The 12,310-nt window shown below is 39.2% G+C and overlaps 1 protein-coding gene across 3 annotated transcripts in view; it reads right to left on the reverse strand.

Annotated features, from left to right (window-relative positions):
- Nucleotides 1-234: 234 nt before the first annotated feature.
- Nucleotides 235-12,310, reverse strand: part of LOC127633220 (endothelial PAS domain-containing protein 1-like) — a 29,933-nt gene continuing 17,857 nt past the window's right edge. Inside the window, exons 8-16 of one of the 3 annotated variants that reach the window (XM_052112148.1) lie at nt 11,685-11,832; nt 6,775-6,983; nt 5,594-5,838; nt 5,337-5,447; nt 3,327-3,718; nt 2,807-2,933; nt 2,606-2,711; nt 2,202-2,357; nt 235-1,916 (exon numbers count right to left, since the gene is read on the reverse strand). In XM_052112148.1, the coding sequence (XP_051968108.1) occupies nt 1,765-1,916; nt 2,202-2,357; nt 2,606-2,711; nt 2,807-2,933; nt 3,327-3,718; nt 5,337-5,447; nt 5,594-5,838; nt 6,775-6,983; nt 11,685-11,832 (1,646 nt within the window). In that variant the 3' untranslated portion in view covers nt 235-1,764. Of the gene's footprint in view, nt 1,917-2,201; nt 2,358-2,605; nt 2,715-2,806; nt 2,934-3,326; nt 3,719-5,336; nt 5,448-5,593; nt 5,839-6,774; nt 6,984-11,684; nt 11,833-12,310 lie in introns of all 3 variants that reach the window. The other 2 variants (XM_052112149.1, XM_052112147.1) reach the window with 2 other exon arrangements.

The following is a 12,310-nucleotide window of genomic DNA, read 5'->3' on the forward strand; positions in this document are numbered from 1 at the left end:
GAACTGCTGCAGTCAGAAAACTGATCAGCTATCTCTTATAATTCATCAGAATAAGGGTCATAGTTACAGAAATAACACTAGCTGCAATGCCATGGCAAAGTAGACTGTCATTACTGCAAGAATAAGCATAAAGGCAACACGTTAAGAGTACAGTGTATTGTAGAAACCTAACAAGATCAGTGAAAAATTAAGCATCTTAGAATGATTTGAAAGTAGCAGCATTTTTAAGTAGACTTTATAATTTTTATTTTGGTGTGGTGCAATCTTTAGAGTGTTTTAATGCTACTATATTGAGAATAAACAATCACATACTCTTTTGAAAGCAATGAGATAAAACTAGTTTTATATATTTTAAGAAACAGACAGAAACCCCTAAGTATCACTAGAAAGTGATACACATCATTTAATACAAAATCTAATAACCTGAAACTACAACATATATATTAGGTATGTAAAAGAGAAAGCTACAGATGCATCTCAATCTACTGCTAGGTAGACAAGACCAAGTACCAAGGCACTTCTGAACACCAAATACAAACATTTTTTATGTGTTACAGAGATACGGAGCATTGAACTCTGACCTCATATAATGAAGACACAATAGGCATGTTTGTATAAGAAAATAATATGAGAGTTAACATTTCTTTAGTTATCAAGGAAAGTGAATGATAGATATTTTAAAGGAGGTTAGTGTTGGGTGGGCCTGAGAAGATATGACATATTACACTGGAGCTGAAAATATTTCATTTTCATTTTGGTCTACAGCAAATTTTGAGGTTCCATGTGCATGTTTTAAAATAAAGTGCTTTAGGTGATATATAGCATCCTTTTCATAACAATTTAGGGAAAAGCTGAGGTCATAGGTCAAAGTAGAGAAACATAGGCAAAATACAAATGTTCTTAATTGGAAAACAAATATGTTCTTAAGCTAGATTAATGCCAAATTGTTTACAAGTTCAAGGCAGTTTTTAAGGATGTTTTTCTTTTATACAGTACAAACATAGTATTTGTATTCCATGTCAGAATACAATGAATGAATAAGTTACAAATGATTCTAATGTTTATATTATATATTATATATGTTACTTTATATGTATTGTAGTTCGGTTATATTTATAACATAGAGGGACCACAGCAAAATTTGCATCTTTGAAACATCTTGTTAATCTGACCATAAAGGGATAGTTCACCTAAAAATAAAACTTCTGTCATCACTTACTCACCTGTCATGTTGTTCCAAACCTGTTTAACTTACTTTCTAACATGTAGACACAATAGGAAGATGTAAGGCAGAATGTTAACCCCATCGCTATTCACAATAATTGCATCTTTTTTTCCATACAACAAAAGTGTATGGTGAATGAGGCTAACATTTAGCCGAATATGTCCTTGTGTTCCATGAAAGAAAGGAAGAAAAAAAATACATTAGAACAACATGAAAGTGACCAAAAGGTGAAATAATTAAACATTTTCTGTGAACTATCCCTTTAAGAACACTAAGCATGTGAAGAAACATGACTAAGCATCTGAGACTGCACAGGAAGACAACAGTAAGAGTAGAATGTCCAAACACATTTTAAACAAGTAAAAATCAGATTTTTAAAATATATATTAAAATATTACACAGAGGAAAATATACAAATAAGTCTAAATAAAGGCTGATAATACATGCATAAAAGAAAACAACAGAGACAATATACTGTATGTAGACAAAGACAGAAGGAGAAAGCAGAGATTGGATAGATCGCTGCAGAAGGTCTGGATCTACGTGGTCTGGTCCAGGGCTCTCAGGAGGTCACTGCCCTGCAGCAGATGCAGGTTTCCCTGTAGAGGCACGTTTACCTCGCAGTCATATCGTGTAAGCTGCGGCAGACAGAACGAGTCAAAGGATGGGCACAGCAGTTGACTTATCATCCCTGAAAAAAGAGACTAGTAACTCAAAGGTCTAAACAATAATACTGCTGATCTTTGACTCATGTAATACTAAAAAATGGCAAGTTTGACATTAGGTGTCATTCACTATTTTTTTCAAAGATTTTTATTTTTAAAAGACCATTTTCATTTTCAAAAGAACAAATGAATGTTGAAAATGTTGGATGGCAATGCATAAGATTATTTATTTTTTTTAAATACTAGTGTGAGAGATGAGCAAAAGGTTTCTGCTAATGTTTTGGTTTCTGTCGTGAGGGCCAGACACTGACCTGTGTGTTTGGGTGAAGGCAGCACGTGATATTGTCTGTTATTGGCAGGGCAGAATGTCTCTGCAAAATGCTGTTTGAAATCGTCTGAGCTCCCTTTAATTGACTGACTGTAGCCATGAGGAGCCACCACTCCATTTTGCATGCATGGAAATTTATCTGTGGCAAAGTAACAAAGGATAGAGTAAATTTGAGTTCATAAAAATGATAAAAAACAGGGAGTTCTAAATTCAAGTAGCCCTTATTCCACCTGTGATCAAATCACAAGATGTCAGCCGAAACATATGATGTTTATGTATGACGCATCAGGATGGTTTAGCATTTACACTAGAAATGCAATGTGACCACCTAAGAATGAGGTTTGCATACCAGGTGTAACTGGGCTAAGAGAGAGTTGACATTTGTACCTGTGAGCACACTGGTGGTTAGAGACTTCCTGGTAGAGAAGGCACATCTGTCAGTCTTCATCCTTTTCCGCATAACGTCAGCAGACTCATTGTGAGACACCACCTCCTGCTGAATACATGTCATTTTAACACTTTGTCTTTAGTACACTCTAAGATATTTACTCATTTCCATTGGACCATGGCTGAGTCATGAGCTCTTACCTTATGAATATCAGAGAAAGAACATGATGAGCTGAACTCTGACTGTCTCTTCCGTTTAAAGCTGTGGGCAAAAGCTGTCTGCACCAGATTCATGCCTTTCTGTACAGAAGCAAAGTTCCCAAAGGACCTGAAAAATGCAGCATAAATTAAATCCTTGAATGAACATAAATGTTCACAGTCTTTGTGCATATCACCTCTTACTGGGCAGGTAGGAGAATTAAATATAGATCTGTTTCTCACACACACCTATCATATTATGTCTGAACACATGGATACAAAGCTGAAATATTCTTCTAAAAATCTTCATTTGTGTTCAGCAGAAGAAAGAAAGTCATGCACATCTGGGATGGGATGAGGGTGAATAAATGATGAGAGAATTTCATTTTTGGGTGAACTTTTAACACTATTCTTTTGCTGCCTGGTATTTCCTTCTGGAAATGTAAATCTAATTAATGAATGGTACTTATGTATTGCAAAATAAAGCATGTGAGTGTACATAAAGGTGATGAACTTTAATTACCTTTGCTTTTGCAGCACAGCCGTGAAATTACATATTTGTTGTGGATCTGCTGTGCTCTGTTCATGTTTATAATGTAAGGGTGTGTCAGGGGGCCACTGAAGACTCTGTCTACCCTCCTCAGAGGATAGCGGGAGGCTAGGTGCAGTTTGGTAAGGCTGAAGATGAACTGTGTCTGGACATGTGTTAGAACCGGTCTTGTTGTCAGAGAGGAAGGAGCCAATGGGCTGGAATAGGTCAGTGACACTGCTGAAGCTGTGCTGGAGGGTTGTGCTCAGGCCTGGACTTGTGTCAGCCACTGGCTCATCCTGACAGGTGGGGTGCAGCTGGAAGTCCTCACCATCCATGGGAATGTAGGGAGCAAGAGTCTCCAGGTCCAGATCACAGAAGTCCAACTACACACAGCCAGATAGATAGTGGCATGTACAGTTTTAGTTTAGGAGTTCTTGCATCTTTGCCTCAATTGTCAAAAGTACAAAAAAAAATGTATGTACTTTTTTGGATGTTTGGATTGTTTTAAATAACATTTTACAGATATTATAAAAAAAATGCATGGGGTAATTATACAGCAATGTTTGAAAAATGCATGCTGTGATTATTAAATTACATATCAGCATTCATTCTCAAATGAACATGTTCAACATCAATAAGAACATTTACATTTGCTCTCAGGTAAATTAATGGTAAAAACCCAACATTAATTCATTTCCGCATTGATTCAGGAAATAATTTTAGTCACACACAGTACCATTTAGATTATGTTTTAAAAACACTATGAACAATTTAGTTTACTTACATTAATGTTTTAAGTTGTAATTACTATCAAATGAGGCTTCTCTTATTTTTAGTTGACTGAAAAGCATTTGGACTTTTACAGTTTCCATTTTTTAACCATGTTACTGTGTAATTTAATTTTCTTTTAAGAAAAACTGTAGATACAATGCTTTGCAATGTCACACTTCATCCATGCCCACTTAAGAACAATATCCTTTCAGTTTTACAACTTTATGAGCACATTTTACAGAAAATTGCACTGTTCCTGGAAATGTCCAATTTATTCCAATGGGACTTTTTGTAAAGCTCAGCAAGTGTCTATTAGAGTAGGGGTTTTCAAACTTGTTAATGCCAAAGATCCCCCAAATATGATGTTTGCCTTGCGAGGGGACCCCCTTTGTAACATATAAAGGTTGCTACAGTATACATTTTTGTTCAAACTGCTACTCTCTGAGAAAAAATATAATATTGAAATATATATATAAAAAAATGATATTAAAAAAATGTTTCTGAAATTAATAATTAGCTTTCATTTCATTTTTTATTGTACTGAAGCCAAAACAGATGATTAAATAGTCACATGGAATGTAATTCACATATACATTTATAACAAAGTATTAATTTGCCTTCTACCCAATATTAGAATATTAGAGAATTATTAGTGAATTTTTTATATATTATATAAAATATGTTATACAGCATATTTTGCAGTAAATATTGTTCCAAAGCAGCTTTACAGGAAATAGTCCCAGTCAGCCAGTGAGCAAGAAAAGGACAACAATGACAATGACAAAATCCTTACAAAGATAATATTTACATATGTAACGGGAGCCAGCTGGTACATGATAGCTGTGTGGTATGTGTAAACCTCACTCCCCTGGCCTCAAGAGACTAGCAACTGACACTAGAGGCTGACACTGGTTTGCATTCCCCTTGGAGCGGGTCAAGCAGGACCGGTTACACATACATGTACAATACATGTGTTCTGTATATGTACATACCTATTTATTAACATATATATGTTGCAAGGAACTAAAAATGTTTTATATTTTTTACTATTATACATTTTGTAAAATCTTTTAATTTTTCTCAATTTTCACGCAGATCCCCTGTGACCCCCTTGTGATCCCCAGACTCCAGTTTGAAAACCCCTGTATTAGAGCATCTTGGCAGAATTATAAAATCACATTCAAAATAAAACAAAACCAATTTCAGGTGATATGTTTGTACCACACTGACCTGGGTGTCTGTGGGATTAGTTGCCATAGTTTCAGGGGCAAATATATTTTCTGTCAGCTCAAACTTCAGTTCACACTCCCCACTGCCACAGTAATCTACTGGACTGCTAGGCTGAAAACATTAACATCAAAACACAATAAACAAGTTAAACAAACCATAATAAGGTTTTTAACTGCCATAACTGATCTGATCTCCCTAGTAAATAAGAAAGAATACATAGAGACAATAGAAAGAGAAAAGATGGAGAGGGAACGTACTGTAGAGCAACTGCTGCAGCTGCTTAAGCAGGGTGTGGCACAGGGCGTGGCACAGGGCGTGGCACAGGGCGTGACACAGGGCGTGACACAGGGCATTGCCTTAGCTGGTACCTGCTGAATGGTGAAGGTGGATGATAGGTCGCTTTTAGGACTGCTACCAGGCGCTGTCTCCCCAACCCATGGCTGATTGACCACAGGGAGCTTAGAAGACTTGAAGATATCTTGCCCTTTAAACTGTGGACTTTCTGTAGATGCAAAATACACAGTAACACAAGTTAAACAATGCCTCTAACATCACCGTTAATGGCTGAAACAGGATGCTGTTTTATAGAAGATAGAAAATCAACTAACAGTGGATAAATGGGTGGGTCAGACCCACCTTAAACTTCACAATGCACAAAAAATGTGTCCTCATTAAGATATGGCTTGAGACATTTCCCATGAGTGAGAGTAAAATTAATAAAACGAGTTACATAAGTAAAGAAGGGTGTTAATAACAACCTCAGGCATCATCAAAATACATTTTGGAACTGCTGAAAGCATCTGTGAGTGCATACCTCCATCCCATGCAGTGTTTCTAGGATTGAAGAAATACATTTTGATGAAAAGAGAAATTAGTATACCCAGTATAACCCGTTGTGAAACACACAAACACTGCCGAATGCCATCAGAAAACATTCAAGTGTGTCTGCAAACTAGAAAACAAAGTTAATGTTGAAATGTTTACTTTTATTGTTGAAATTCACTAAATTTATTTTAACAGTACAAAATGCTTTATGCAAAAGCCATTGCTAAGCCATAATATGCTCATTTGCTATGGAGCAGAGAGATTTAATTTCCGTCTTTAAAGTTTTCACATATTGCGTTCCCTGCAGCAAAGCCAAGCTACAGTGTCACTAAGCATTAGTACAAAGTATCTAGCGCAACATCAAAGCTTATGACCTGGGGCAGTGTATGTGTGTGTGTGTGTGTGTGTGTGTGTGTGTGTGTGTGTGTGTGTGTGTGTGTGTGTGTGTAAGTGATTGGTTGTAATTTTGAGGTAGAGTAAAGAGAACCACAGGGAGGAGCAATAGTTCATGCATGCAGGATGGGAGAGGTCTTGTTATCAGGGGTTGAGGATGTGAAGAGGGTGAAGGTGTTGTAGGGGGAATAGTTGAAGTAGTGGCGTGTGGCACGCTGACCAAAGTCCAAGGCAATGATGGCGTCTCCCGGCATTGGTGCTAACTGGGCTAACTCCTCAGGCTCTTCCTTGAACTGAATGAACAGATTGCTCATAGCCTCTGAAGTGCAGTCCGGTCCACCCTGGCTAAACAGTTGCTGCATATGGTAGGGCTTGAGCAGAGCCTCCGTCTGATCCAGAGAGAAGATAATTGACTGCTCCTCAACAGAACTGAAATGCAATGACAATATCATAACAAAAGAAGTGTTAAAGTTTTAGTTAATTGTAAATGGATAGTTCACTCAAAAACACACAGTACACAAATATCAATACAGTCACTGTGCAATGTAAGTGGTCACTCAGACAGAATGTGTATGCGATAAAAAAAAGTTATATGCAGCAACGAATAGAACAAAATGCATGTGTCTTGTGATGCATTTTTAAAAGTTTAAAGAAATTTGTGAAAATTACAGCGAGATGTGGCTCAAAGTTTAAAGGCTATGGTCAAAGAAGACAAGACCCATCCCAATTAAGTATGCAAACAATACGAAGACGCTAGCCATCATTCACAGCTTGAATGAAAGAACATTATATCAATGCAAGACAAAAAGAACATTTCTAACTTTAATCTTAAATGTCTTAAAAAGTATAAAGCTTACAAAAATACATAGCACACCTAATGCTGATTTTAAATTGAATGGTTGAATGTAATCTGTACATTAAGCTTGAGCGACCCTGCGTCCTTGTGCGAACATTTTGATTTGTATTTGATATATGCTATGCGTAATTTCATTTCATTTAAACCGACTGATCTCAGTTCAGAGCACTCTGGGCTGTCATTAAAGGGTTAAACTTTCGACACACAGAGTCATGTGACAAAACAACATGGTGCTGATCTCGGTGGAGTTTGTCATTGGGAAAAATGCCAACAAAACTAAATCTGGTAGAAACCTCATTACATTTTAACATTGAAACCTGTTTGTATCAAAAGAGTTATATCTCTAGTTTTATCTAATAAGCCATTTTTAAAATGTTAAAGATTTATCACGAAACAGCACACTATTAAACGCAATGACCTCCGATGATGACTGTAGGTCTAATTTAACTTTGAAATCCTATATTCACAGTGCTTTTTCACATTAAGAAGCAATGGGCACATCCAAAAGCTGGAAAATGTTGCTTTATGCGGAGTTAGGATGAAAATATGGTGCATTTATAACTGTTCTGAGACCAGTGCAGTCAGAAAACACACTTTAAGTCATCCACTAATTAGGGAGCAAGGGAGCAAGTAAGAGAGCATCCTGTAGATTTCCAATGCAGCCAAGTGCATTCACTCCAAACATTGGGTCAAAAGTTCAATTTCAGGCTGAACACAATGATGACTCTTACACAATGATAACTCTAAGACATTATCGATATTACAGTTTCATTTTCTGTTAACCCATTTAATCCCACCGGTCACAATAGTGACCGTAATTTTTTTTTTCATTTTTAAGTCTATAAAAATGTTACTGAATGATCTATCAATGCATTTCCAGCAGATATTGAAATAATAAAGGGTCTCAATGAAATATGTGCAGTGTCGCATGTTTACTGTAAATTGTCACATGACCAGAGCTGTTTACTTCCTGTTTGTGCCAAGAGAAGAGGATGGCAGCAAGAAAGCTCCCAAAGAAAAGGTTAGTAAAGTATGTTAACATAAAGATAGGACATAGATTTTTGGTACACATCATGTTTAAGGTGTCTAGTATTGATATATGCATTTGCAATTACTCAACTTTGTTTAATGTGCTCATAGAACTCACAAACATGTCACCGGCAACAATAGTGACCGGTGGGATAACCCATTGTATCTACATGCTAATACACATAGCCTAACTGTTCTACCTTACTTTCTGCTGCTACCTAACTTTCTACCTAATTTTACACACAGAAACACACACACACACGGACCCAAGGAAGACTAGCTAGCTAGCTAATTCTGCTGCTACCTAGCTTCCTACCTACTGCAACTTTTCACACACACACACACACACACACACACACACACACACACACACACACACACACACACACACACACACACACACACACACTAGCTAACTAATTCTACCTAACTTTCCACACACGCACGCGCACACACACGCAATTACAGGTAGGCACGCACGCCACACACACACGGACCCCAGGAAGACTAACTAGCTAACTACCAAACTTTCTGCTGTGTTTTCTTTTAGACTTACTTTGAGTCAAGTTCTTGATTTGTTGGATCAAGATGAGTTCCCAGACAAGGCATGCAGCATTGCAATTATCCCTCAAAATGAAAAAGATGCTGTACTCAGTGATTGTGACAGTGAGGGGTCTGACATGGACTATGAGGGGGAAACAGGCCATTTGCCAGCAAGGCTGTTGAATGCATATGCAGAAGTTATGCAAACAGAGCATGATTGGAATGATGGCCTCCCCTTCACCACACCCCCTTCCCCTCCCCAACCTCCTTCCCCTTCCCCTGTTCCAGCTCCCCACCTCCCGCCATAACAATGAAGGCCAGCTAGAAGACCCAAGGGCCTCTAAGCACCAGAGGGGCCAGCCAGAAGACCAAAGGGCCTCTAAGCACCAGAGGGGCCAGCCAGAAGACCCAAGGGCCTCTAAGCACCAGAGGGGCCAGCCAGAAGACCCAAGGGCCTCTAAGCAGCACCAGAGGGGCCAGCCAGAAGACCAAAGGGCCTCTAAGCACCAGAGGGGCCAGCCAGAAGACCCAAGGGCCTCTAAGCACCAGAGGGGCCAGCCAGAAGACCCAAGGGCCTCTAAGCAGCACCAGAGGGGCCAGCCAGAAGACCAAAGGGCCTCTAAGCACCAGAGGGGCCAGCCAGAAGACCCAAGGGCCTCTAAGCACCAGAGGGGCCAGCCAGAAGACCCAAGGGCCTCTAAGCAGCACCAGAGGGGCCAGCCAGAAGACCAAAGGGCCTCTAAGCACCAGAGGGGCCAGCCAGAAGACCCAAGGGCCTCTAAGCACCAGAGGGGCCAGCCAGAAGACCCAAGGGCCTCTAAGCAGCACCAGAGGGGCCAGCCAGAAGACCAAAGGGCCTCTAAGCGCCAAAGGATTCAGCCAAGTCAGCCAGAAGAACCAAGGGCAAAACTGCAAGTGGTCAAAAATAAAGATCGAGTATTTAAGCGATCCAAGAGGCCTTCTACTGCTGCTATTCCAGAATACACAGTATACAGACCAAATGCTGCAGAATGTGTAAAACAAAGCTGCCCCAACCCAGTGGATGTTTTCTTACTGATGTATCCACCCACCCTGAGAGAGATCACAGTTGACATGTCCAACCTCTACTCCACCCAGACCAAGGGAAAGCAACTGAATCTAAGTATGGATGAGCTCCTCACCTTCTATGGGATCCTAATTGCAAGTGGATACAGCTCTGTCCCAAGAAGACACATGTACTGGTCAGTTGACAATGATGTGCACAATGAGAGCATTTCAGGTGCAATGCGGAGAAACCGCTTTGATGATATAATGGCCTCAGTTCATGTGGTTGACAACACCAAGATCACTGATGACCCATTTTTTAAGGTTAGACCCATCTTTTCTGAGCTTAATCACTCATACAAAATCATGCCATTTCCGGAATGGCTGTCAGTGGATGAGAGCATGATCCCATACTATGGCCAACATGGATGTAAACAATTCATCAAAGGCAAACCAATTCGCTTTGGTTACAAGGTATGGAGCCTCGCCTCATCCAGTGGATACATGTACCGCATGGAGCCATATTGTGGATCGCACACTCTCCTCCCAGAGACAGGGTTGGGTCAGGGACCCAGCGTTATCATAGGTTTGGCAGAGCAAGCTCAGGTGCCTCAAGGTTGCAAGTTCTTCCATGACAACCTCTTTACCACTCTTTCACTCATGGATGAGATGACAAAAAGAGGATATGGGAGCTCTGGAACCATGAGACAGAACCGCCTGTTTGGTGTCCCATTCACACACACACACACACACACACACACACACACACACACACACACACACACTGCACAGGTCAAATAGACCTATATTCAGTCTGTCCAATGGTTGATACAACACCGTATCCCACCGGTCACAATTGTGACCGATCATAAAACTCACTTTTTCACACACTTTTCCATGAAAATTTGTAAAAATGATGATTGATTGTTTCAAAGGGATACTAATGACACATGATTTGGATATGTTTGTGTCTGGGAAAAATTTGGGATTAAATGGGTTAATGCATGATTTTCTGTAAAGATGCTTTGAAATGATGTGTGTTGTGAAAGGCGCTATACAAATGACTTGACTTGACTAGATGATGTTTGCACCACCCAACATGGTTGTTTCCTCTCCCAGCTCGTACTCTTCCCCACGGTGGATTACGAGCAATTAAACATTGAATGTACACTCGAAATCAGATTGCATTGTGGGTAAGAATGAGAGAACAAATGTAGGGAATGAGATCTATGGAATGAATTCGGACACTACTACTAAATGGCAGACACCCAAAATAGTGCACTATATAGTGGATATTTTCGGACACAGCTCTGGAAACATTAACAATGTGATTAAAAAAAATATGACTTTCAATAGCTTGATATTATTTAAAATTTCACAACTTAGGCCCATATATGGAAATACATTTTTAATAAGACTATTTGCTCTTATTTTTTTAATGCTTATTATATGTTCTACTTGTCACAAAATTAAAAATGCACACAGCAGTCACACTCGGGTCTCAGGAGGTAAAGTTTACCTCATGCTGAGTTTAGTTGCATGAGTTAAATACTTAAAGTTAGTGGTTTAGATGAACCCACGACCAGAATGTCTGTGGGTTTCAATATAGTACTGCCTTGCAAGCATAATTACACCAGCATAAAATGCAAAAGGTATCTGGAAGTGTCTCATTTGCATACCTCAGGACGTAGTTGATGCAGATGATGCACTGTGGTTGGGAGTTGTGTTTGTTGTAAATGACAGTTGCCTGGGTCTCCACCCAAACGTAACCCCCTTGCTTGGCTAACATTCTGTACTGGCCACTCACCACTTGACCTTTATTACAAACTGCAGAACAAAAGAGAAAGGAGGTGGAAGGTTTTAACTGTTCTCTCAAAAGCATTAAAGAACAATTTTATGCCTATTCAGCCTCTCCTTTCAGGGTCACTGGCCATGACATTTGAATGGATTGCACCAATACCACTTTTAGTATTTCTCAGAAAACGGATCATCAATTAAACAGCATATTCCAATTACATTAATTCAAATGGTTACATTTGGAAAAAGCATAATAGTATAGTCTTTCTTCAAATCAAAAGATCTGGCAATGGCACAGGCATTGATCACTGTAAGAGGACATGCTATAAACCAATGAAGAAGACCAGAGCACTGATCTGGACAAAAGACATCAGAGGAACCAGATCAGAGGTGCTGCACACTTCAAAGGCTAGTTAGCAGCTAATGCACTGTCTAATCATCCTGAATCAGCAAATCCGAGAGCTTTAGGTCGTTAAAGATGAATTCAGAGAACATCTAATGGGATTCA

The sequence above is a fragment of the Xyrauchen texanus genome, chromosome 40 (assembly GCF_025860055.1).
Source record: "Xyrauchen texanus isolate HMW12.3.18 chromosome 40, RBS_HiC_50CHRs, whole genome shotgun sequence".
Lineage (NCBI taxonomy): Eukaryota > Metazoa > Chordata > Actinopteri > Cypriniformes > Catostomidae > Xyrauchen > Xyrauchen texanus.